The following is a 27,887-nucleotide window of genomic DNA, read 5'->3' on the forward strand; positions in this document are numbered from 1 at the left end:
TTCAGCTCTAAATCTACGATCCTATTTTGGCACATACATGCTATTAATCTGAATTTGTGAGATCTCTTACAATACACAGAGAAGATTATTATCTTAACTCCCAGCCCTGACTTCTCTAAGGTACTCCTTGACAGCACTCCAGGAATCCACCCCAAACACTGTTCTTGTGCAGTGGGCAATGACGTGTAGATGGGCGGCAGCTTTAGGGCTGTCTCATACTTCGTTTCAGCCAGGGAACCCAAGGACAGAATTCATGCTGTGTAACTTATATTGATAAAGCATCAAGTGTATCTTATCAACAGCCCTAAGGGGGAGGAAGGTGTGCTCCTAAGGAAAGTCAGCAGGGTCCATAGGACAGATGGACTATGTTACCCAGAGTAATAAACTCCACTGTCTCCATCTCACTGGAAATAGTCAGAGACAGGGCACATTCCTTGATTGCTCAGCTGGGGAACACGGGGACTGGGCAGCTCTGCCAAAAGAAGGATGGAAAAGCAAGAGAGAGAGATTTTGCCAACTAAACCACCTAGAAAGGGGGTAAGTCTTAACTACAGGGCACTTGTCCCTTCTCCATCAGATTGAGGGATTTCCCCAGGCTAAGGCTGAGAGCTTTGATAACTTCCTGCAGGGCTACAGGATCATAGAGCCTTAGTTCTGAAGCTGAAAGGAATCTCAGAGGTCAATTAGTCCAATTCTCCCATTTTACAGATAAGAAAACTGGGGTCCAGGGAGATTGAATTACTTGTCCAAGGTAGGAACAGGCAAAGCTGGGATTCAAATCTAAAACTTTTGGCTCCAAATCTGACCCTTCTCCTATATAGAGATGATTGGCTATTTAATGCTAGTAGAGTTCTCTGGGAATTGCTTGAAATTAAGACCTTTTTTTTTAAGGAAGGAAGAGAGGGATGTTCTGCATTCAGCTATTTGAATACTTTGGAAGAAAAAGAAAACCAATTACTCTGAGAACAAGAACTATTGACTATGATTATACATCAATGGAAACCCACCAGCATAACACACCTGGAACAATAGTCGAGAAGTTAACGGATTTCCCTATAGTCAGACAGCTTATAAACATCAGGGACAGCACTGAAATCTAGGTCTGTCTGTCTCTAAAACCATAACTTCATTTCCTCTTTCACACTGTGTGATAATTGCTGTGATGATAATGAAAGAGAAATGGCGGTTCCATCCCAATGCATCCCAACTTCATTACAAAAGCAGCCATTTATATGCACCTGTGTTTGCAAAACAAACAAACAAACAAAAAATGAGAGAATATTTGCACCACACACTGTGCACAACCATAGACTAGGGGGAGGACTGCTGTTTGACTCCCAAAATCCAAGAAAGTTTTTTTTTTTTTTTTTTTTTTTTTTATGGGCACTGATATGTCCATGGAGAGGGGACAAGCTGTGTCCCTAGAATTAGCCTGAAAAGAGAGAACTGGATTAGGATCAAGATGGAAAATCTGAGTAGTGTCCTTCTGGCACCTATGAAAAGACATGGAAAATTATGAGGTCTCAGGGAAAGGTGCTAGATTTGAAGGATGACGATGAGAATTCCAGCATTGCTATGGTCAAATCATTAATTAATCAAGATTGTATGGTTCAAGGGAAGGTGCTGGATTTGAAGGATGTCCAATGCTGTTATTGGTCAAGTCATTTAACTTTCCCTGCCTCAGTGTACTTATATGGAAAATGAAACATTGGATTAAGCTGGGGTTCTGAGCCTGGGTTCTGGGATCTTGTTTTATTTATCTTTTGATAGCTGGATTTCAGAGTAATTGGCTTACTATTAAACATGTATATTTTATTTTATTCTTTTAAAAGAGTAGAACTGCCAGATGGATCTACGAAACACACAAGAAAGTCTCGGAACCCCTCAATGGGAGAATCTCTAAGTCTAATGCCTTAGATATTATAAATGTTGCTTTGTAAGCACAAGGAAGAAAAAAATTTTCTGACTTCCATCATTCCTACCTTTCCCCTTTTCCCTTCCCCTTCCCCTGCTCCCATAATCAGCCATGAAATCAGCCATGGGATGGAAGCGCCATTTCTCTTTCATTATCATCACAGCAATTATCACACAGTGTGAAAGAGGAAATGAAGTTATGGTTTTAGAGACAGACAGACCTAGATTTCAGTGCCGTCCCTGATGTTTATAAGCTGTCTGACTATAGGGAAATCCGTTAAATAGAAAAGTGTCCCGTGTCCCCCAACCCTGGATGAAACAGTTCTTTTCTTCTACAGAGGCTCACTCTTATGCTGGCCCTGACAACCTTGGCAGCTGCCTTCGGATCAGCTTTCCAGTATGGCTACAACATCGCAGTGGTTAACACACCTCACAGGGTAGGTTGGGGCCCAGGATGGGGATGGCCTGAGATCAAGGAGAAAAATGGAAGGAGGAGAAAGGACTCGGGGAAAGTGGGAACCTGAGTCTCAACCTAAGGAACCCTCATGCCCTGAGCACAAGGCAGAATCCTACTGTAGCCACTTGGAGAAGTGGGAACCAAATACAGGGAACCCCAGAAGTCACAGTCCTTGCCTTCAAGCAACCCTACAATGATAAATGGGATGTCTTTCAATGATGCAAAGTTAATGTGGCAAGGAGGGCTGGGAAGCTTTCTTGGTGAGGTGAATGGAGTCACCCCAGCAGATAAAATCACACATTGTCAGAATGTGAAAGGACCTCACAGGGCATTTAATTTACACTATAACTGACTAGGACCTACCTTAATGCAGTTCCCAAGAAGCAGTCTGAAGGTAAAGCTTTGTTTGGTTTTTTGGGGGTTTTTTGGTCTTTATAACAATCAATCAACAAGCATTGATTAAGTTCTTATTATGTGTCAGGCTCTGTGCTAGGCATTGGGGATATAGACAAAACTCAAACAGTATCTGCCCTCAAGAAGCTTACATTCTAATAATAGCTGAGAATAATAATCAGTGTTTTTATAGCACTTTCTAATTTGTAGAGCACTTTACAAATATTATGTTATTTGAGCCTTACAACAAATCTGGGAGATAAGTATTATCCTGGATTTAGAGATGAGGAAACTGAGGCAAACAGAGATTAAGGGATCTTCCCCAGGATGACATAATTAATAGATATATTCCAGAGGTTTACGGTATTTTTTCTCAGACAAAACCAAGGAAGAAAGCTCCAAAAAAGAAAACTCACAATGGCTGGTCAGTCACTTTTAGATACACATGAGTTTCAACTCCATAGCCAATCAAAACGCTCAAATTCACAATGCTGTTATAGGTCTAGAACCAGTTACCAAATACTGGTGAATGGTCCAAATCAAGAAATAGTACCTGTTGTCAGGGAGCTTACATTCAATATTTTTACATTGTTATATATCATCATATCTTTCTAGAAGCAGGATCCCCAGCTGGATGGGGATTACATCAGCAGCCAAGCACACAATCCCCCAATTATGTACAGGGTATAAAAAGAACATAGAGGATAATTGGTGGTACAGTGGATAGAGTTCCAGACCTTGAATCAGGAAAATTCATCTTCCTGAGTTTAAATCTGGCTTTGGACACTTACTGACTGGATGATCCTAGGCAAGCCACTTAACCTGGTTTGCCTCAGTTTCCTTATCTGGAAAAATGAGCTGGAGAAAGAAATTATAAACTACTCCAGTATTTTTGCTGAGAAAACTTCAAATGAGGTCATAAAGAGTATACATGACTGAAATGAATGGACAATAAAATATAAAGAATAGATAAAAAAATGAACTCAAGGTAATATTGGGCGGGAGGGCATTTCAAGCTAGGCTATCAGTAAGGGCGTCATGGAGAAAATGATGCTGAGCTGAGTTTTGAAGGAAACCAAGAATCCTGAGGGGCAGAAGTAAGGGAGCAAAAAATTCCAGACATGGAGCCAGTGCAGTGGATAGAAAGGGGAAATGGAGGTATGTATACAAAGGATAGATTGCAAGAAATCTTGTATGACTGGACTTTGGAGTGTGCAAACAGGAGCAACCTATTAAAAAACTGCAGAGGTAGGAAGGGGTTGGGGTGTGAAGAATTTCCAATGGAAATGGACTTTAGAGTTATCTTAGAGGCCATAGAGAGCCATTAATGTTTATTGAGCAGGAAAAGCACTCAGAGGTTCACTGATGAATGTTTTAACACTCACTACAACATACTTTTAAGTTTAATCTCCACTATAAATATTTTCTCCATAACCTTCTTAAATCTAGACAATCAACAAAACAATAAGATAAAACCCCAATTTGTAGTGTTTGCTGATTTATGAGCTCTAAATGCTCACATTGGAAACAACTCCCTATAACAGGTTTCAGAGTGCCCTGTAAAGTATTTTACAAAACCATATACCATGAAACACCAGCTATTTTCCTAAAACACAGGGTTGACTTTAGCAGTATTTTAGAAAAATAGCTAATATTTATATAGTATATGGATTTGTAAAATGCTTTATATATCTTATCACTTTTAAGCCCTGTGAGATAAGTGCTATTATTATTCGCATTTTCCAGATGAGGAAATTGAGATAGTGAGGTCAAGTGGTTTACATAGGGTCACACAACTAGTTTTTAAGTGCTTAAAGAAGGATTTAAATTCAGGTCCTCATTCTTAATCCAGTGCTCTCTGACAACCACTCACTCTTGCTTTGGCAGTTTTGTGGACAATGGATTGGTAAGGGGTGAGATTTGAGATAGGGAGAAATCAGAGGTTATTATAATGATCCAGATGGAGCATAATTAGTATTTGAACTAGGGCGGTGGTATATATATAATTTTTTTTAATTTAGTTTTTCCTGGAAAAGAATATAAGCTCCTTGAAGGCAAAACCAGTCCTATATTTCATCTCTCTATTGCTAACCATTAGCTCACTTCTCAGAACATGGAAAGTACTTAATAAATGGTTTTCGGTTTGATTTGCCCCCATCGTGCCTTTGACCCCTATGGATTGAGTGAGTATGGCTACTTAAAACTTTCCCAGGCAATCTCATAAGATTCTGTCATAATTGTTAGGGCCTATGTCCTAACGCAGTGGAAAGAGCATGAGCTTAGAATCAGTGGACCAAGACGTGGATTCAAATCCTACCTCTAACACTTCTTACTTGGTGACCCTGGACAAACCATTTGGTGAATTTTTCTTGGTTAATTGCAAAATAAAAGCTTTGAATGAGATGACTATGGGTCCCCAGAAGCTCTGGACCAACCATCCTGTGAATTGCCAGCCTGTACTAGCAGAGGGAATTTTCATACCAGGAATTCCCCACACCAAATTTCCTCTATTGTTCAGTGAAAGACTCTAAACTGGGCACTGAGGACACGACAAAGATAAAAATTAGACCCTCATTCAAACCCTTGAGGAATTTACATTCAATTCCCCAAAAGAACTCCAAAGACACTTTGAACAATGGCCTCATAGTTAAATAAGAGAGTCACCTCCCAAAACCGTATATCAGAGACATACCAAGAAACTGAATCACTTCCATTTGAATTGTTTTAGGAAGATTCTGAAGATACCCGGCAGGATAAGATACCAGATCCTGAGGTCCTTTATCAACTAAATTGTGGAGAAATCAGACTCTACTACAGAGAGCACAACTTAGCTCTGTGGGGAAACTTCAGTTGGGGACCAATATACTAATAATGATCTAGTAAAGGAAATTGAGTCATCAGATAGACAGACAGACAGGGAAAGAAGTGAGAGAGAAGAGAGAGAGAGAGAGAGAGAGAGAGAGAGAGAGAGAGAGAGAAAAGAGATTGTGAAAGAAGGAGAGAAAGAAAGAAACAGACAGAGACAGACAAAGACAAAGAGACAGAGAAGAGACTGTGAAAGGGGAAGAGGTAGAGGTCTTTCTTTCAGAAAGACAGAGACAAAGACAGAAAGATGGAGATTAACAGAGACAGACAGGCAGACAGAAAAGAGAGGGAAGAAAGAAAGAAAGAAAGAAAGAAAGAAAGAAAGAAAGAAAGAAAGAAGGAAGGAAGGAAGGAAGGAAGGAAGGAAGAAGGAAGGAAGAAAGAAAGAAAGAAAGAAAGAAAGAAAGAAAGAAGAAAGAAAGAAAGAAAGAAAGAAAGAAAGAAAGAAAGAAAGAAAGAAAGAAAGAAGGAAGGAAGGAAGGAAGGAAGGAAGGAAGGAAGAAAGAAAGAAGAAAGAAAGAAAGAAGAAAGAAAGAAAGAAAGAAAGAAAGAAAGAAAGAAAGAAGGAAGGAAGAAGGAAGGAAGGAAGGAAGGAAGGAAGAAGGAAGGAAGAAAGAAAGAAAGAAAGAAAGAAAAAGAAAGAAAGAAAGAAAGAAAGAAAGAAAGAAAGAAAGAAAAAAGAAAGAAAAAAGAAAGAAAGAAGGAAGGAAGGAAGGAAGGAAGGAAGGAAGAAAGAAAGAAAGAAAGAAAGAAAGAAAGAAAGAAAGAAAGAAAGAAAGAAAGAAAGAAAAAAGAAAGAAAGAAGGAAGGAAGGAAGGAAGGAAGGAAGGAAGGAAGGAAGGAAGGAAGGAAGGAAGGAAGGAAGGAAGGAAGGAAGGAAGGAAGGAAGGAAGGAAGGAAGAAAATGGGAGAGGAAAGAAAGTAGAAAAGAGAGAGAAGAGAGGGAAGAAAAACAGAGGATGGGGGAGAATCTCAACAATCCAGTGCTCAGAGAAGTCTGGAAGTGAGATATATTGCAGAAGAATTCTTGCCCAGACATGGAAGGATGCCAAGGCCCCCCCAGTATTCTACAATTCTGGTTAAATCTTGGTAGAAAGGGAAAGCCTTTCTACCCTCTATACCTCTGCTTTTCACTTTTCATCTAGGTGTTTTCCAGGCGAGGTAAGTGCAATAGACTGAAAACCCTCTTCCTTCCAAAGCCCCCGCACAAGTCCATGACCTCAGCCATGTGGGGAATTTAGGTTCATTTGAACCATCATTTTCCTGAGTCATGTGATGCCCATTGGAATAACGAAACTGGGGGTGTTTTTCAGGTCTTGAAATCATTTTACAATGAAACCTACTTTGAACGCTACGGCCAGTTCATGGATGAGAATTTCCTGTTGCTTCTCTGGTCCATCACAGTGTCCATGTTTCCTCTGGGGGGCCTTCTGGGAGCACTCATCGTGGGTCCCCTGGTGGACAGGTATGGCAGGTAAGTTGGAGCTGGGTTATTTTGTTCCCATTTGTCTAACTAGATCATGTTTTCTTTTGGTCTCAGTGTACATGAAAGGGCAAACAATACATGCTGATAGGCACGGCCTTGCTCCTGAGAATCAGGAGATAAGGCTTCTACTCCCATCTGAGGGGTTTCATATTGCAGCCCCCTCCTCTATCATTGCAGCCCCTTCCCTCTGACATCCCGAGTTCTAAGGGCCCTCCCAGCTCTGATAACCTGGGTTCTAAGGGCCCTCTCAGTTCTGACCTCCTGGGTTCTAAGGGCCCTCCAGCTCTGATAACCTGGGTTCTAAGGGCTCTCCCAGCTCTGACCTCCTGGATTCTAAGGGCCCTCCCAGCTCTGACCTCCTGGGTTCTAAGGGCCCTCCCAACTCTGACCTCCTGGATTCTAAGGACCCTCCCAGCTCTGACCTCCTGGGTTCTAAGGGCCCTCCCAGCTCTGACCTCCTGAGTTCTAAGGGCCCTCCCAACTCTGACATCCTGGGTTCTAAGGGCTCTTTCAGCTCTGACCTCCTGAGTTCTAAGGGCCCTCCCAGCTCTGACCTCCTGGGTTCCAGGGCCCTCCCAACTCTGACATCCTGGGTTCTAAGGGCTCTCCCAGCTCTGACCGCCTGGATTCTAAGGGCCCTCCCAGCTCTGACCTCCTGAGTTCTAAGGGCCCTCCCAACTCTGACATCCTGGGTTCTAAGGGCTCTTTCAGCTCTGACTTCCTGGGTTCTAAGGGCCCTCCCAGCTCTGACCTCCTGGGTTCTAAGGGCCCACCCAGCTCTGACACTGCATTCTTAGTGTCATAGGTACTTGAGAATGGAATAGTATCCTGAGATTTGGAATTCTCAAACCCTTTCTATAGTAGGATTGTGAGTTCTAGATTTAGAGCTAGAAGAGACCTCCAAGGCCATCTGTCTAGTCTACACTGTGCCCCAGAAAACAGCAACATTTTGTCCAAGGTCACACAGGCACAGGACAACTGGATTTGAGCCTAGGCCTTCTGACTTTGTCTCCACTGTACCCAGGGAGTTCCCAGTGGAAGGCCTCCGCTTTCTCTCCACAGTGGGAAGTAAACCTATCCACTTTCTCCAGCCAATATTTTTCTTGTTTCGAAACATATGTTTCTCCCCAAACTTATCTTTCCACTGCTCTGAATAGATGCTATCTCTATTGCATGTAAAATGCAACACAGTCCTTTTAATCCCTCCTTTCTAAAGATGCTTCTGACAAAGGCATTTTCCATGCATACTATAAGTATCACCTTCAAACTCAATGTTCTTGAAGGCACCTTGCCCAAGAGCAGGTGCTCACTAAATATTTATTAATAGGCTTTAATTATCCAGCCAGGCAACCTGCTGATTACAGCTGTCACAGCTGTGGCCACTCCCTATGGGGTCCTGTTTTTTGACACTGCTGCCCTCCCCAGATTTTGGCTCTGACTCTCCCAGGGGTCATAGCTTCCTATTTTACTACATAATAAACAATAATAACACTTTGTACTTTGCTATCCTCATACAAACCCATTCCTTGCCAGATGTTCCATTTTCCTGATAAGGAAAGGGGTATAGGTCAGGGTCCTTCAGGAAAGAAACATGCTTACAGAAAGTGATCAGGGAAATAAAGGGATCCTCTATTACTGACTCTATCTTGGAATTCATAAATCTTTGGGGCTGGATCTCACTTGATCTTTGTGTCCTGAAGAAAGCATTTGATGGGGGGGGGGGAGGGGAATCCTATAATTCAAACTAAGATTTGTTTAAAAATCGACTTTCCAAGAACATAAGTCCCTGTTCGTTGTTTATCTGAAAACAACGCTGCTAATTACAAATTAACCATTTATTAAAGTAGATCTCATTCATGAAAGCCATTTTTTCTAGTACTTAAGTATATTCAAGATTCTTTATGAGTAATCTTGCTACTGACAAAGGGATCTTATCAATTCACTAAAGCGGCTCTATTCTATTTCATTACTTAGTACTTAAGTATATTTAAGACTCTTCCTGAGTAGTCCTGCTAATAATAAATGAATCCTATCCATTCACTAAAGCAGACTCTACTCAGAAAAGCATTTTTAATATATAAGTATATTCAAAATTCTTTGTGAGTAGACTTGCTAGTAACAAATGGATCTTATCAATTCATTAAAACAGGCTCTACTCAGAAAACCATTTTTAGTACTAAAATATATTCAAGATTCTTTGTAAGTATTTTTACTAATAACAAATGAATCTTACCCTTTCATTAAAGCAAGGTCTACTCAGAAAACCATTTTTAGTACTTAAGTATATTCAAGATTCTTTGTGAGTAGTCTTGCTAATAACAGATGCATTGATGGATGGATGCATCTTATCCATTCATTAAAGCAAGACTTACTCAGAAAGCCAATTTTTTTTTTTATTACTAGTCCTGATGATCACAAGTGAGTTTTATCTAATAATTAAGGCTGGCCCTAAATTTCTTAATATCCATAGGCTCATGGAGCTAGAGCTGAGGACTTCAATGGCCAATTAGTTGGTCCGGTCACATTGTAGATGAGGAAACTGAGGTCTACAGACAATAAGCCAGTAACACTTACCTCGTTGCTTTTCTCAAATAAAATGCTCCTGGGCATTTCCCCTGGCTGTCTCTGCCCTCTAGAATGCTCTCTCTCCTCATCTTCATCTCCTGACTTCCTTCTACCCTCAGCTATATACCCACCTTCTACAAGAGGTTTTCCCAATCCCCCTTAATTCAAGAGCCCTCTCTGGGTTGATTATTTCCAATTCCTTCTGTCTATAGTTTGGTAGTTGTTCATATGTTGTCTGTCCCATTCGACTTTGGTCCCCTGGAGGACAGAGGACTATCTTCCCTTTATATCCTTAGTATCTAGCCTTTATCCAAGTTGGCCCAGAGAAATTTCCCTTATCTCACTGAGAACCTGAGCTGATAGGATGGAATGAAATGGTCACAGAAAGATTAATAATAATTATATTATAATAATAATTCATATTTATCAAGAGGTAATAGCAGGAGCTCTAATTTCTATAAGACCTTCAACAAATACATGAGATAGTCTAAATGGCATCCCCATTTTATAGGTAATGAATATGAATGAAGCTACCCACTTCTTTGGGACCTCCAGATTCATTGTGTATCCTCTACTATAAGGTCTAGGCTCTATTGATTCTCCATCAGTATGACCTTTGGCAAGTCATCTAATTCCTTCTAATCTTAATTTCCTCATCTGTAAAATGAGGGAATTAGACAATATCTAAGAAAACATATTCACACACCCCAAAGAGTAAATTCATTTCTTATCTATTTAACATATCTCAGTTCTTGAGAACAAGAATCAAGCTTTTGTCCTAGGCAAACCCTGCTTATGGCAAAAGAGTCTAGGAAAAGTGATCTATGCAAAGATCATTTGTGTTCCCACTCAGGAGCTGAGGAAGGGAAGTATTTAAGCAATATTTTTGTGGGACTTTTCCAATCTGCTCCAAGATTTCTGTAGAAAAATCAGCCATTACTCCAGAGTTAGCCCCCATCCCATTTCCCAAGATGATGCTAAAGACATACTATTGACCCAGACTAAATTCAACAGTTGCCAAATGATTCTCATGAGCTAGAGAAAAGACTGAATCTCCAGGAGCTTTCATTCTACCAAGGGGGGGAGGGGTAAGGTTAGCATATGTATACACAGCATATGTATTCACTCAATCCAGCAGACATCTATTAAACACCTACTCATGTCCCAGGCAACTGTGCTCAGTGCTAGAGATAAAAAAAAAAAAAAAGACATAAATCATCCTCGGGGAACTTACATTCTATCTGGGAAACTAGTCCAATCCTCTCATTTTTCTTGAAGAATGATAAAGGTTCCAAAAATTTGAAATGAAAAAGAAATGGATTGCAGATAGATTGTGACTTTAGATGGAACTTTAGATGGAAAGCCAACCCAAAGGCCAGTTACCCCTTTCCTTCCTTCCCATTCCATTACTCTGTCCTTACCAACATTCCAAAAACTGTCTAGATTCCATTTCTGATATGCTTAGAATTCCAAAGACAGCACCTCTTCCCACCTTAGGGAGGCTTACCCCAGCCAGCTTTCCCTTCTTTCCCAAACAATTAATTGATTGACTCTCTTTCCAGAAAGAGGACCCTGCTAATCAATGACATCTTTGCCATTGTCCCTGCCATCTTGATGGGATCCAGCAAAGCTGCTAAGTCATTTGAGATGATTATCCTTTCCCGGGTGATGGTGGGAATCTGTGCAGGTACGTGGGTCACAGTCCAACTAATCTGGAATCAAGGGGGAGAATGAAAGTGGAGTACCACAGAAATGCCCCCAACTCCTTGTTCTTGGGGCCTTATCTCTTCTGTCAAGGACTGCCCTCAGGAAAAGAAAAGCTCATTCACGCAAAAGTACCAACAACTGGTCACTGCTTGAGTTTTAGCTTTGTCCAGCAGTTAGGTGACATAGCAGGATAGAATGCCTCTCGTAGAGTTAGGAAGACAGGAGTTCAAATTAACCTCAGGCACTCACTACCTGTGTGACCCTAGCAAGTGACCTATTTCTTCATCTATAAAATAAACGGGAGAAGAAAACAGCAAACCATCCTAATATCTTGGCCAAGAAAACCCCAATTGGGGCCAAGAAGAATTGTACATGGCTGAAACAATTGAAAAATAAAAATTATCTTTCTCAAGGGTCTTTGCATTTTACCTAGTGACAAGGATACCCAAGACCAAAAAAGGCATCTCAGCCTGAAGATGCAGAAGGTGGCAGAAAACATGGCCAGCCTACTCTACCTTTGCTTTAAACCAAGCCTAAGAAATGGCTTTAGAAGCTTTCCAAGGAATATCTAATGTAAGAGTTTTATCAACTCTCAAACAAACCTGTTTTCTTCTTTCTCAGAAGAAATTCAATGTTTAAAATTTTTCATTTTTCCCTTTAAAGATAATAAATCTTCCCCCAAAATTTTCCACATACAAAACAAATTAGAACAGAAGATTATATGTGAAAATGAAATTCTGTGTTCCATACAGCTTGTTTTGTATAAAATATACTATAAATGTTTTGTAAATAATATAATCATATTATATTATTTTATAATACAATATATAATATAATTATAAAATATAATAATGTATAAGAAGTAAGAAATGTTACTTTTAAAGTTTTCCCACTTTCCTGTTTCCTTCTGAACTTCTTTTGGTTCTTTTAAACAATGACCTAATAACTCACTATTTGGGGGGGGAGGAAAGAATGTGACTCTGTCACTAGGGTCCCTCTCTCCCTGCTCTAATCTTCTGTCTCAAAAGCAAAAATAATAATAATAAACATAAACTTTGTAGCAAATAAGCAAGATTAATCAAAATAAGTTTACATGTTTGTAGATTGGTTGTGTCCAAAGAGGGATGCCCCATCTTCTACCCTAAGACTGTCTCCCTATGAGAAGGAGGGGAACATTATTTATTATCATTTCTTTGGAACTATGGTTGGTCAATAAGACGATCAGAATTAGTAAATATTTCAAAATTTCTTATTTTCATGATGTTTTTGTTTTGGACAAACCATTCTTCTGGTTGTTCTTACCTCCTTCTGTATTAATTCATGCAAGTCTTCCTAAGTTTCTCTGAAATCCTGCTTTCTCATGTCCAATAGTACTCCATAGCATTTATATCCATAACATATCTGGCTAATGTCCAACTGATAAGCTCCTCCCTTTGTTTGCCAGAACAAAAAGTGCTGTACTCAATATTTTTGTACTTACAGGTCTTTTTTCTCTTTCTTTGAACTCTTTGAAGGTTAGGCCCACTAGCGAGACCACTAGCTAAAAGATTTGTAGAGTTTACCAACTTTGAGGGCATAGTTCCAAATTACTTTCCGTAACGGCTGCATTAATTCATAGAGCTAAGAAGGTATACCAGTTTGCCCATCTTCCTCTTTCCCCTCCAACACATGTCATTTTTCTTTTGTAACCTTTGCCAAAGATTTAGAATGCTTTCCAATGATATGATATGATGTGAAATGGAACCACAGAGTTGTTTGAATGCATTTCTCCAAGTACTGGTGATTTGGAGCCTTTTCTCTAATATAACTGTCAATTGTTTGAGTTTCTTGCTCTGAGAACTGTCTGTTCATATTCTCTGACCATTTATCTAATTGTAGCTGGTAGTCATTGTTAGAAATCTAAATCAGTTCTTTCTATCTCTGATAAAAGATGTTTATCAAAAAATTTTGTTGCAAATTTTTTTCCTTGATTAACTCTGTCCTTTTTAGCTGTATTGATCTTGTTTGTACAAAATTTCCCATTTTATGTAATCAAAACTGTACATTTTATCCTCAATGATCCTTTCTGTCCCTTGTCTGATCATGAACTGGATCCATCATTACCAAAAGCATTTCCTTTCTTGCTCCTCTCCTTTATTATATAACTATTTATATTAAACAGTTATGTGGTGCAGTGAATAGAAGGCTGGACTTGGAAGACCTGAGTTCCAATCCCATTTCAGATCATGCATTATGAATGTGACCTAGGGCAAGTCATTTAATTATTCTATGCCTCAGTTTCCTCATCTGTAATAAGAGCTCCTATCTCCCAGAGGTGTTGCAAGAATCAGAGAAAATAATATTGCAAACCTTAAAACAATATATAAAATTAGTTATTAGTTTTATTATATATTTAATCTGTTTCATTGACTTCTCTATTTTTTAATGAAGACCAAATAATTTTAATCATTTTGAAGTATAGTTTGACATCTAATACTGCTAGCTCCCTCCTCCTTTCCTTATCCCCCCCATTATTTCCCTTGAGAATCTCGACCTTTTGTTCCTCCAGATGAATTTTGTCATTATTTTTTATAGCCTTCTAAGGCAATCCTTTGGTAGTTTGAGTGGTATGGAACTGAATAAGTAATTTCGGTAACATTGTCATTTTTATTATACTGACATGGAGGATCTGTCTCTTTCAAAATAGAAAAGAAGGTGATATTTCCTGTAAATAGCTTCTTTGCCAAGTTTAGACAATTCCCCAATGGAGTTTTGACCTTCATATGCCTCCCAGAACTAATTTCTATCTCTCTTTCTGTCTCTCTCTGTCTCTGTCTCTCTGTCTCTATCTGTTTGTCTGTGTGTGCATGTGTGTGTCCCTCTCTTTATCTGTATCTGTCTTACCTCTCCCCCTTCCACCAACCCTTTCCTTTCTTTGTTTTTCCCTTATATAGGTATAGCCTACAGTGCCCTGCCCATGTACCTGGGGGAACTGGGACCCCCAAACCTGAGGGGGACATTAGGAACAATGACAGAGCTTTTTGTTATCACGGGAGTCTTTCTAGCACAGATCTTCAGCCTCCAGGACATTTTGGGGAATACTGAAGGTAAATCAGAGTGGGTCAGGGGAGAGGAAGTGGGGACTAGTTGAAGGACTCACTGGATCCCTGATGCTTCCGATGAGTATCATTTTAGAGCCAGAAGGAGAAGGTCAGGTATCAGTATTTGTCCAGACTTCTCCCATTCTGTAGTCCAGGCTGGTCTTCTGGTTATTGCTCACTCAGAGCATCCCACCTCTGGCCCCCACTCCTCTGCCAGGCTGGCTCCCCCTTCCTTTTAGATAGATGAATAAATAGATGGATGGATGGATGGATAGATAGACTGATAGATGAATAGACAGATAGATGGTGGATGGAAGGATGGATGGAGAGATGGACTGTTAGACAGATGGATAGATAGATCAATAGATAGATGGTTGGTGGGATGGATAGACAGATGGATAGTAGACTGATAGATGGATAGATAGATGGATAGACAGTGGATAACTGGATGGATAGATAGATGGATAGATAGATAGATGAATGGGTGGGTAGATAGGTGGATGGATGAATGAATGGGTAGATAAATGGATAGATGGATTGGTAGATAGGTGATGGATAGATAGATGGAGGGGTGGGTAGGGATGGATGGATGAATGGATGGATGGGTAGATGAATAGATGATGGATGAATGGATAGATAGATTGATATACCCAAACATATATACCCACATACATGAAGTAATTTCCCACCCTTAATGCTGCTCCTTCTTCCTGACTCCCCTTAGGCTGGCCTGTGCTCCTGGCAATCACGGGAATCCCTGCAGCTCTGCAGCTCCTCTCCCTGCCCTTTTTCCCAGAGAGTCCCAGGTACACGTTGATTCAGAAAGGCGATGAAGACCAGGCCAGAAAAGGTAGCCAGAATGCATTCTCATTTCCTAATCCAACTTCTGATAGAGCTCTGCTTGCTCTGAACTTTCCTCCCACCTTTCTTTTTCCCTGTCCTTCTCTCCAAAGTCGGAAGCTGCTGCTGGACACGGAGATGGGAATGGAGGCTTGGTCAGAGAAGAGGACATTCCCAACTTGTAGATAAGGATGGGGAAATATTCGTGTAACTTTTTTTCTGCATTCAAACCCAATGGAATATGGGTTCCTTTCTGTCTTTGGGTCCTCAGCACCCACCATATCTGGGCATTTAAATGTCTATTGAATTGAAGTTCTTGGAGAAAGCTGCCTGAGAGAGGAGGGAGAAGAGTCCAGATATCTGCTTCATCTCCACACTGAGCCTGGGTCCAGTCTGACTGTTCTGTCCTCAATTGCAGCTCTGAGGAAACTGAGAGGCTGGGAGGATGTGGAGAATGAGATAGAGGAGATGCGCCTGGAGGCCCAGTCAGAGAAAGCTGAAGGTCGCCTGTCTGTGATCAACCTCTTTACCTTCAAGCCCCTGAGGTGGCAGCTGATTTCCATCATTGTCCTAATGGCTGGCCAGCAGCTATCCGGCATCAATGCGGTGTGTGGGATTCTGGGAAGGGAGGAAGAGTGGATCATTAGAGCTGGAACAAATCCTAATGCCATTCCACTTTATCTCAGGTGTTAATGTCTTGGGCAGTGGGAGGTGGAAGGAGGAGAAGGGATGGCCCAAATCCTATAGCAATCCTCCCAGCCTTTCCCTGCCACCATTATTTGGGTGACCTAGAACAAGAAGACAAAATCAAGTACAGAAGACTGAGCTTTCCTCCTTCCTGTCCCTGGGCTAATTCTTCCCTAGGTTCTTGGCTCCCTTTGTTTCCCTAAATCAAGAAATAAAGCTTGTTGCCCATAACCTCGGGTCTCCACTAATGTCAGACCTGTGTGCTTTTGTTCCAGATCAACTACTACGCAGATATGATTTATGCCAAAGCAGGTGTGAATCCCATGCACTCGCAGTACGTGACCGTGGGCGTCGGCATTCTCAATGTCGGGATGACCATGATCTCAGTAAGTGGTTTTCTCTACCTGGAAGCTGGTACCACAGTCAAGAAAGCAGAATGGTGGGATTGTGGGATCAGAGAGGCAGCAGTCCCTGCTAATGGAGGGAACCAGTCTCTTTTCTACTCTGAAATTGCCTGCAGACTGTGAACAAAAACTCTTTGACCAGAAGTCTCTGACCTGGGAGCTCTTTCACCTGGCCATTTTGGGGAGCTCACTTTACTGACTTAGGTCACTTATAATTTCTCTATTCCAGAGCAGTACAGCTTGGTGGGAGGGGAAGAGGCTATTCTTTTTATTTTTTTTAATTTAATTTAATTAATTTATTTTATTTTTTGCTGAGGCAATTGGAGTTAAGTGACTTGCCCAGAGTCACACACCTAGAAAGTGTTAAGTGTCTGAAGCTAGATTTGAACTCAGGTCCTTCTGACATCAGGGCTGGTGCTCTAACCACTGCACCACCTATTCTTAAAAGGTCTTCTTGGGTGTCTGGGTTTCTGTTCCCCTAGATTTTGCATGTCCCTGGGAAAGTTTTGTATACCAGTCTATGCTTTAAGTTGCCTGAAACCTTAAGAGCACATCAGAAACAATAACTCCATGCTTTATGAGCTCTTTTTTAATCTTCTCAGATACATCTATATTACAGGTAACAGGGTCCTGGCAGTCAGGAATTATAGTTCCCTATCAGATATTTATACATTTATATACCCCCTATATTTAGGGGGTCTCTGAGAAGAGGGAGACCAGACAAAAGTTAGATAACAATTGTAGACTTGGGAGGCAAGTGATCTTTCCTTATATCAATCAGTCAACAAGTATTTATTAATAATTTTTTTTCCAATTACATGTTAAAACCATTTTTAATTTTGTTCTTTTAAACTTTTGAGTTCCAAATCCTTCCCTCTCAATGAGAAGGCAAGAAAGTTGATATAGATTATACATATGCACTTAAGCAAGACATAATCAACAAACATTTTATTAATTAATTTTTTTCAAAATACATGTAAAAACAATTTTAACTTCATTTTTTTAAATTTTGAGTTCCAAATTTCTTCTCTTCCTTTCATTGAGAATTTAAGAAATTTGATATAAATTATACATGTCTAGTAGTGCAAAACATAATCAACAAGCATTTATTAAGTGATTCCTACATGGCAGACACTAGGGATTCAAAAACAAAAATGGAATTGTAAAGATGTTTCAATTCTCTTGATATGAGGAAAAAAGAATCTCCCTGAAATGCAGCTTCAACCAGTGGGAAGTTTGGGCTCAAACTGGGAAGTGAAAGATTGTTGTTGTTGTTTGTCCTTGTTCTGGAAAAGGACCATGATCTCAGGGAGGTAACGCCATGACATATGATGAATTGGATTTAAGTCAGGTGCTAGGTCACTTGCCTCAGTTTCTCCTCTAGAGCCATCTGGGTTCCATGAAAGATGTGGGAGAGCGGGGAGGAAAGAGGAACAAAAACCATGCTGGGCAACATGAACTGAGGTACAAAGGTTGGGGGTGGGAGGAGGGCATCAATATGGCCTATGGGGGGACAACGAACAGACAGAATAGGAACAGAGGATGAATGATGGGAAATATAGAAAAGTGGATTAGATAGGCAAAGCCCACATGGTCTGGTTGGTGAAGATCAGTGAATAATAGAGAGATAATAGGTAGTTATTGTAAATTCTTGAGCAGGGGAGTGACATGATAAAAAGCAATGTGTTTTAGGAACTTGAATTAGGCAACAATAGGAAGGACTAGAGCTGGGCAACGAAGAAGGAACTGGAGTCTCTGCTAAAGTATTCTAGGAACCTCCAGTTTCAAACCTTTGACTCTCCTTAGAGTAAAATATCCTAGGGTCCTCAGAAGGAATTAATTAACTTCACCTTGTCTTCCCAGGCTTTCATTGTGGAGATCTTGGGGAGACGTGTCCTAGTGCTGGTCGGCTACGGAATATGTGGTTCAGCCTGCATAGTGCTGACCCTGGCTCTCATCTTCCAGGTGAGAAGTAGATGGCTCTGCATCCTGAGGTTTTCTAGAACTGCTTGCATTTAAGAGGTCCCATTCAGGAATAAGAAAAGGCAGAAAAGCAGAGAATTGAGACCTCTCACCACACTGTAGTATTCTCCAGCTGCACTGACCAAATTGCCATAGAGTAACATGGCAAATATGTCCAAATTTCCTCTTTCCTCCTCATTGAGAAGTTATGAAATTTGATGTAAATGATACGTGTCCAGTAGAGCAAAATGTAATCAACAAGCATTTTTTAAGTGATTCTTACACGCTAGACGCTAGAAATTCAAAAACAAAAATGGGCCCTGGAAAATTCCTGAACCCTAGAAAAACCTTACCAATCTACTCTCGCCTTAGGAAATGCTCGGTATTTAAATACTCATGTTCCCTGTTCACTCAAGAATAAAATGTAATGACTCTGTAAGAATAATAACAATAATAAGCATGTTTTTAAAAAAATTAACAATGATCATAATGAAATAATAAGATGATACTAGATTAATAAATAATAACAAACAGTATAATAAATAATAAAATATTAATAAGTTTAAAAATAAATTTTATTAATACAATGAAATAAAAAATAACAATAAGTGATCATAACTACTCATTTCTATGGCTTATCAATGTTTTACAAATCACTTTCCATAACATTATCATCTACATTTCACAAGTGAGGAAAATGGGAATTTAAAGTCTTGAAAGAATTTGCCCAGAATCACACAGCTAAGAAGATAGCATTCATAAATAAAGCATCTCGTGCTCCTTTTTGTGGAAGAGATGTAGAGATGTGAGCTTGATGAGAATACTGTATTGGATTTCAGAACTGATTGAATCATTATCGAACGATGTCATGTAAAGCTTTCCACTAACTCCCTATCATTTTCAGGATCAAATATAAAATAGCTCTGACTGAAATAGCACTGACCTCTTTGCTATTCCTTGCCTAAGATAGACATGAATAGTCATTAATACTTCCAAATCAGTCTGGAAGGCCTCCAGGGTTAGGTTCTCAGGAGATGAACTCAGTCCTGTGTTGCTTAGTATTTTTATCAATGACTTCAATAAAAGCAAGGATGACATCTTTATCAAATTTACAGGTGATACAGAGTTGGGATAGGCTGCCCGTAGGATGACAAAACCAGACTCAAAAATCTTCTTAGTCTAGAAAATTGCATTGAATCTAATAAAGTGAAATTTAATAGTGATAAATATAAAGACTTAGTCTTTTAGCTTTGCAAGTTCAAGATTGGAGAATGAGGGGTGTATGTGTATGTAAGAGAGAGAGAAAGAGGGAGAGAATAAGGGAGGGAGGGAGAGAAGAAGGAGAAAGAATAGGGAGGGAGGAAGGAAGGGAAAGAAGGGGAGGAAGAGAGAGAAGGAAGGAAGAAGGGAAAGAGAAAGAGAAGAGAGAAGGAGAGGGAGAGAAAGATAGAGAGAGGAAAGGGAGAAGGAAAGAAAAAGAAAGAGAGATATAAAGAAGAGAGGGAGAAGAAAAGAGAGAACGAAAGAGAAAAGAGGAGAGAGAATGAAAAAGGAAGAGAAGAGAAAAGTGGAGAAAAGAGAGGGAAAAGGAAAGAAAGAGGAGAGAGAAAGAAAGAAATAGAAGAGGAAGAGAAAGAGGGAGAGAGGGAGAGAAAGAGGGAGAAAAAAGAGGGAGAAGGAAAGAGAGAAAGAAAAGAGAGAACAAAAGAGAACAGAGAGATATCAGACATCAGGTTATCTGAAAAAGATCTGAGGATTCTAGTGGGAATTCAAACTCAATGAGTCAGCAGTGTGCTGTGGCAGCTAAAGTAATCTCAGATTGCATTAAGAGATTCATTGTTTCCAGGAAGATGAAGCTGATGGGAAATTTTCCCATCAGTCCCCTAAAACCCCTCAGGTCCTTTGCATATGAATGAGCTATGCTGGGCTTGCAGATTCACTTTTAAGGGAGCCTGGTCCCTTTTCCCCTTTGGTAGCCCAGAAGCTAAAACTATCACTTCCTCTTCTCCACAGAACAGGGTTCCAGAGCTGTCTTACCTCAGCATCGTCTGTGTCTTCGCCTACATCGCAGGCCACTCCATAGGACCCAGTAAGTATTTGGATGGGCTCTCACTCCAGAGAGGCCGGTAGCCCAACCAATGCCATTTCTAGGAATCACAGAGTCAGAAAACCTGGAAATCACAGATAGAGGGGCTGGCCTTAGAATCAGGAAGGCCTGAGTTCAAATGACTGGTGACCCAAAATAAGTCCCTTTACTCCTCTCTGACTGCAGAAATCTCTCCAAAACTGTAACTTGCCAACATGCAATTAGGAATTTCCAAGCCCAGAAGCCATTTGGGGCCATGGAGGGAAGGAACCTTTCCATATTGGAATTTAGTTTCTTCGTCCAAGAGCTCTCCATGGTTCTAATAACAAAAAGGAGACCTTCCAGCAGTCCATTCTCTAACAACAAAGAGGGACCAAAGTTTGGATGCTGGGCGGTTCTGCTCCGTGACTTGGTGGCTATCATTGACAATTCTGTTTTGTGGAGAACGCCCCTATCTGCTAAGATCTCCAATATTTGCACATCTGTACTAGAGCAGCTAGGGGGCATAGTGGATAGAGCATTGGGCCTGGATTCAGAAGGACCTGAATTCAAATATAACCTCAGAAGCTTACTAGCTGTATGATTCTGTTTGCCTCAGATCTTTGTCCATAAAATGGGCTGGAGAAGGAAATGGCAAGAAAAACCCAAATTTCCATAGAGTCGGACACAAGTGTAACAACAAAACAACTCTTCAATTCCACTAGCATTTATTAAGCACCTACTTTATGCAAGGCACCGTATTGGCTGCTGGGAAATTATTAAGACAAATTAAGGATTGGAGACTCAGTTAATTTTCAGGCAGACTAGTTCTGTTTGACTCCTGGGGAACGCAACAATGGATGGAAATCAGAGGCAAATAAAATTAGGTTCAATGTAAGGAAAAACTTCCCAATCTTTAGACTCCCCCTGTACACAAAGAGCTTACATTCTACCATAGGAATATGCCATAAACAAATAGAGAAATACAAAATAATTTGAAGAAGGAGGAAAGGGGGAAAAGAAAGTCAAGAGAAACTTTTGATAGAAGATGGGACTTGAATTAATCCTTGAAGAAAATTAAAGATTCTAATGGGAAGTTGGAGGGGAAGAGCCATTCCAGGTTTGAGGTAAAAACTCTCTAAAACAGATACTCTTAACATGTTACGTTTGTGTCCTGGACCCTTTGGCAGGTTTATGAAGCCTAGGGATCCCTTCTCAGACTGCTGTTTTTAAATGCATAAAAATAAAATAGGATTGAAAATAAACCAAGAAGTAAATTGTTTCACCCAAGGTCATGGATTTCTCTGAAATCTATCCACCAGTTCAGCCCCAGGTTAAGAACTCCTGCTCTAAACCATCACTCCCACTGTTGGTTTGGTTTATTACCTAGAATCATTCAACCTCTTGAACTCTCCATTACCAAAGACTATCTCACAACGGTTTTCAGCCTCATGAGACAAGAAAAGCGGACTAGGAAGCCTGGATGTTTGAAGTCAAGACTCAGCTGTACGGAGAGATGATGATTTGCAAGTTATTTAACATCCATGTACCTCAGTTTCCTCATCTTTCAAATAAGAGCAATGGAATAGATAATGTCATTGGAGTAGGATAATCTGGGTTCTAAATTTCCTAAGAATTAGATTTTTTTTTTTTTTTAAGGTTAAACAAAGCTGGATGGTACAATAGATAGAGCACTGAACTGGGACTGAGAAAGACTCATCTCCACAAGTTCAAATCTGACTGCAGATACCTACTAGTTGTGTAAATCTGGGCAACTCACTTCAGTTTGTTTGCTTTTGGTTTCCTCATTTAAAAAAAAAAATGAGCTAGAGAAGGAAATGACTAACACTCTAGTATGTTTCCCAAGAAAACCCCAAATAGGGTCACCAAGCGTCAAACATGACTGAAAAAAATGACCTAACAATAAAAAATGGGATGAGTGCCATGAGAAGAGTGGATTTCCCAACATCAGAGGTCTTCAGGAAGAGATTGGGTGACCATTTGTTGAATATATTAGAACAGTTATTCATTTCAAGGAATAAATTAGACAAGATCGTTGCTAAGGACCCTTTCACTTCTCAAAGTCTGTGATTCTGAAAATGGTAGCTCTATCATATACTGGTTATGAGACTCTGGGCAAGTCATTTTGCCTCTGTAACTCAGTTTCTTTTTCTGTAAAATGAGAAGTTTGGGCTACAATGAGTGGGATCTCATATTGAGTTACAAAGTTACAAATTAAGATTATCTATTTTTTTAATCTTGTTATTTATTTCCCAGTTATATTTAACCTGCTTCAGGCAGGGGCCATGACTTGCCAGCTGTCGCTCTAGAAGGCGATCTTTGAGCATTCTTCCATTTCCAAAGCTATAATCCTGCTATGACCTTCTGGAAGAGTGGGAAGGGACTATAATGGTTCTGGTTACCATAGTCATTCTCCTGTTGCATCATTATTTTACCACAAGGTGGCAGCATTTGCTCTTAAACACAGACTATAATGGCGGCTACATTATCTGTCCAGATGGAAATCTTTGTTCTGGTTGGAATTGCATTTTAAAAGCCTTTGCGGATGCTTCCTTGCTCTTCTGAAGGGAACAATGGTTCGCAGCTAAGTGGCAGCATGGCAGCAGAAAGACCAAGGCTCAATTATCCCCTGGGATACCTGTACCAGGTGTGACCAGGACAATGTCAACTAGCTTCTCACCCTCCGCTGGCTCTTCTATTCAGTGAGCAGCTGGGACTTGGACGGCCTCTAAGGTCCTTTCATCCTGAAATCTATGGCCTATGATCCGTGGCCTGGAGGTGTTCACAGAATCTCAGAATCCGAAGGGACTTCAGAGATCCCTTAATCTGACCAGTACCTGAGCAGGATTTCTCTCTATAACTTATCTGACAAGGAGGAAGTAGCTCATTATTTTCCAAGCTGGCCCAGTCTATAAGGTTCTTGGTGGGTCTATCAATTTAGTAACTCAGTGAAAAAAAAAGGAAATATTCTCTGATATTTCACCTCTATTAATAGTTTGGGGCTCATTTCTTGATCACTTGAAAATGGTTTCATGTGGTCAGTCTTGATTTGTTGGTTTTAATTTTCATTCAAATATATCAACATGGGGGTTTGTTGGAATAGGAAACTCCCAGCATGGGAACCATCCTCCACCAAACCAGATTACAACCTATCTCACCTAAGTCATAAGATGTTGTTAGTAAATAAATAACAAAGGCAGGTACAGTGAGCAAATGGCTATGGACCATTGAGTTCAGACCTGTCACTGACATTTATTGTGTTGAAGCCTTGGGTCAGTCAATGAAAATCTCTGTGCCTCAGTTTCCTTGATTGTCAACAAAGGACCCCTGAGATGCATTATAGCTCTAAGGCTGTGATCCTGAATTACCAAAGGCACTTTGAAGCAAATAACTTGCCTTGGGTCACACAGTGTCATTGGTGGCATTTGAACTCAGATCTTCCAAACCTCAAGCTCAGAAGTACTATCCGTTGTGCCACTTGGCTTTCTATACATTCAACTCTCCCAGGAGTCTCAGTTTTGAGCCAAGATGCAACAATCCCAATAGGATACTGGAGGGCCCCTGGAGAAGAATCTATCTGTGATTCCTTTTGCTTCCTCTCTCTCTCTTTTTCTCTTTTCTACCCACTAAGGTCCTATTCCTTCGGTAGTAAGGACTGAAATATTCCTGCAATCCTCCCGGCCAGCTGCCTTCATGGTGGATGGGACTGTCCATTGGCTCACCAATTTCATTATAGGACTGGTGTTTCCATTCATCCAGGTGAGTGAAGTCTCTCCCCAGCCTTTAATCAGTTAGTCTGGAAGCATTTATTCAACACTTACTATATTCTAGACACAGTGCTAAGTGCTTTACAAACATTATCTCATTTGATCCACACCACAACTCTGGAAGGCAGATGACATTATTATTATCCCCACTTTACAGTTGAGGAAACTGAGGTAGGAAGCTGTTAAATGATTTACCCAGAGTCACATAGATAATTTGTCTGAGGACAAATTTGAATTTGCATCTTCCTGAATACCAGGTTCAGTGAGCTACTTGGCTGCCTCTGAAGCACTAGACTTGGAGTTAGGAACCACAGAATTTGAATCCAACCTCAAACACTTACTAGCTGTATGATCCTGACTCAAGATACTTAATCTCAGTGAGACTCAGTATACCTATCAAGTATAGACAATAATAGAGATGACTAGAAATATCCTGGTGGTTTTGTTTTTGGTTTTTGGTTCCCTGGCTTAGTAGGGCATAACCAAGATATTTGTAAAGCACTTTGCAAGCCTTAGAAATTAATATTAATGAGAGTTATCATTATCATCATCATCAACATTTAACTATTTGTCATGGCCAGTCAGGTAGATAGGGTACTGGGTTTGGAGTCAGCAGATTCATTTTTATGAGTTAAAATCTGACCTTACACACTTACTAGCTATATGAACCTGGGCAAGTCACTTCACTCTGTTTGCCTCAGTTTCCTCATCTATAAAAGGAAATGGTAAACCAATCCAGTATCTCTGCCAAGAAAACCCCAAATGGGGTCATGGAGAATCAGATATGATTATACAGCAACAATATATATAAATTCTCAAACTCCCTAGAGGAGTCAACTGTCCTACAGGTTGGGAGCCACTATTCTAATGAAGCAAAAGACTTTATCCTCCTAGAAAGAGTTGACTGGAAATATCCTGGTGTTTTGCTTCTTGTTTCCTTGCTTAGGAGGGCATTGGTGCTTACAGCTTCCTCATCTTCGCTGCAGTCTGCCTCCTCACTGCCATCTACATCTATGTGGTTATTCCGGAGACCAAGGGCCAAACATTTGTGGAAATCAACCGGGTTTTTGCCAAAAGAAATAAGGTGGAAATCCCAGAGAAGAAAAAAGAAGAAACAACAGATTTAGATTCTTGTCCATACCCAACTTCTGCCAAGGAAACAAATTTTTAATGGTCCCAACCATCTGAGCAAGTCATCGGCAACCTTTTCCTACCCTTCAGAGAAGATCATCGCAATAGTGAGCCGCTCATCTTTTCTCCTCATTGGTAGCCAAAAGGCACTTGTGCCAAGCACTGTGCAAAGCACTTTTTACAAATATTATCTCATTCGATACTCATAACTGCCATGTAAGGTGAGCTCTTATTGTCCCTATTTTTCACTTGAAGAAACTGAGGCAGGAGTGAAGTGGCTTTCCCAGGGTTACATAGCTAGTAAATATCTGAAATGCTTTCTGACTTCCAGTGCTTTATCTATAGCACAACCAGGAAACTTTCTCTATTGGTAATGATCTTACCCTCTGAACCTCATTTTATTTTGTACCTCTTTAAAGCACTTATCGTGTAATACCATATATTGTCCTCTGTATATTAATCCCTTACTAGACAGTAAACGCCATGTGGGCATGTCTTATATAACTTAAATAATATAATATGTCTTATAACCCACTGTCTGGTTCTACACTCTGTACAAAGTAGCCATTTAATAAGTATTTGAATGAAGGAATAAATATGGAAAGTTTTCACTGAGTTAACTCAAAAACAATCAATTTCCCTTGCCTAGCTAATTACCAAGACTGTCAGGCAGATTAAATGAGCTGAAGATGGATGGGTATTTGAACTATTACCTATAGAAAGTAATAGGTATATCTAGATAGATATATAGGTATAGTATATACATGTTACGGAATATTATTGTTCCATAAGAAATGATCAGCAGAATCATTTCAGAAAGTTCTGAAGTAATGCTAAATGAAATGAGCAGAACCAGGAGATCATTGTACACAGCAACAACAAGATTATAAGATGATCAATTCTGATGAATACAGCTCTTTTCGGAATGAGGTGATTCAAGTCAAATCCAATGGACTTGTGATGAAGAGAGCCTCTGCACCCAGAGAGAGAACTGTGGAGACTGAGTATGGATCACAACATAATTTATGAAACATAATTTGTTCACCTTTTTGTTATTGTTTGCTTGATTTTTGTTATTTTTTTCATTTTTTCCCTTTCTTATGTGATTTTTCTGGTGCAGCATGATAAATGTGGAGATTTGTATAAAATTGTACACGTTTAACAGATATTTGATTATTTGCTGTCTAGGGAAGGGGATAGAGGAAGGGAGGGAGAAAAATTTGGAACACAAGATTTTGTAAGGGTGAATATTGCATATATTTTGAAAATAAAAAGCTATTATTTTAAAAAATAATTTGGATGCTATGCCATTTAGTACATATATATTTAGTATTGATGTTACTTCATTGTCTATGGTATCTTTTAGCAAAGTGTAGTTTTCTGCGAGGAAACTGAGAGGATTAGAACACTAAGTGGTAGCAGGAATTGAGTAAACCATATAGATTCCATCTTGTGACTCAGTTCTGAAGCTAACTCAATTTTCTTTCTATTCAACTATGGGTCTAATCCAATTTCTATTTTATGAGAAAACTTTACTCAATTGTTGGGATTGTGAGAGGATTGTATTGTTTGAACCTAACCTTGTGTGGCTGCAAAGTTGGACCACCTCCATCTATTGCTTAGAGATCTTTCATTAAGGACCTAAATTATGCTGACCAGAAACTTTGTCAAATTTGAAGACTGGTGTTGGGACTTTTCTCACAATAACATGTTTCAAGCAACCATATTTATCTGAAAATTGGCCCCATATTGATGAACAATTTTTTATTCCCATGTTCCTTGGATTGTATATAGAAACCTGGGTAGTGGGACACCTCTTTTTCTGATTTTAGAAAATTGCACCTTTTCACTCTTCCCCTCCCAATTTAGAAAGTCCCTAATCTTTCCTCCAATCCAACTAGAAATCAGATTACCCAATGTTGTAAAGTGGTTAATTGTTTTCTTTTAATTAGTGGGTCTTATTTAATTAATTGTTTTTACTGTATAAAAATCTGTGTCCCCTTATATTTATATATAAAATGGGACTATTTAAGTAATTTATTTCCTCTTCTGTTAATCTGGGCAATCTATATTTCTGTAGATATTGATCCATTTCACTCAGATTATTAAATTTATTGGCATACAGTTGAGCAAAATAGCCCCTAAAATTATTGCTCTAATTTCCTCTTCATTGGTGGAAAGTTCACCCTTTTCCTTTTTGATATAAGTAATTGGATTTTCTTCTTTCCTTTTTCTAATGAAATTAAACTAAAGGTTTATCTATTTTGTTGGGTTTTTCATAAAACCAACAAGTTTCTTACTATCAATTTTAATAATCTCTCCTTTTATTTTCAGAATTTCAAATTTGGCATTTAATTGGGAGGTTTTAATTTGTTCTTTTTCTAGTTGCATGCCCAATTCATTGATCTTCTTTTTCTCTATTTTATTCAAGTAAGGCTCTAGCGATATAAAATTTCACCTAAGAACTACTTTGACTGCATCCCATAAATGTTGGTATGTTGTTTCATTATTGTTATTCTCTTGGATAAAATTATTGATTGTTT

The 27,887-nt window shown here is 39.6% G+C and overlaps 1 protein-coding gene across 1 annotated transcript; it reads left to right on the top strand.

The window, feature by feature from the left end:
* The first annotated feature begins 445 nt into the window (after positions 1 to 445).
* On the top strand, positions 446 to 26,620 carry LOC127555909 (solute carrier family 2, facilitated glucose transporter member 7-like). The gene is made up of 12 exons (XM_051988627.1): positions 446 to 537; positions 2,253 to 2,351; positions 6,943 to 7,103; positions 11,243 to 11,367; positions 14,321 to 14,473; positions 15,192 to 15,317; positions 15,726 to 15,913; positions 16,270 to 16,380; positions 18,262 to 18,363; positions 20,374 to 20,449; positions 24,078 to 24,205; positions 25,160 to 26,620. The coding sequence occupies exons 1-12, from the start codon at positions 487 to 489 to the stop codon at positions 25,382 to 25,384; spliced, it is 1,545 nt and encodes a 514-aa protein (XP_051844587.1). The 5' UTR covers positions 446 to 486; the 3' UTR covers positions 25,385 to 26,620.
* Positions 26,621 to 27,887: the final 1,267 nt, after the last annotated feature.

The sequence above is a fragment of the Antechinus flavipes genome, chromosome 3 (assembly GCF_016432865.1).
Source record: "Antechinus flavipes isolate AdamAnt ecotype Samford, QLD, Australia chromosome 3, AdamAnt_v2, whole genome shotgun sequence".
Taxonomy (NCBI): domain Eukaryota; kingdom Metazoa; phylum Chordata; class Mammalia; order Dasyuromorphia; family Dasyuridae; genus Antechinus; species Antechinus flavipes.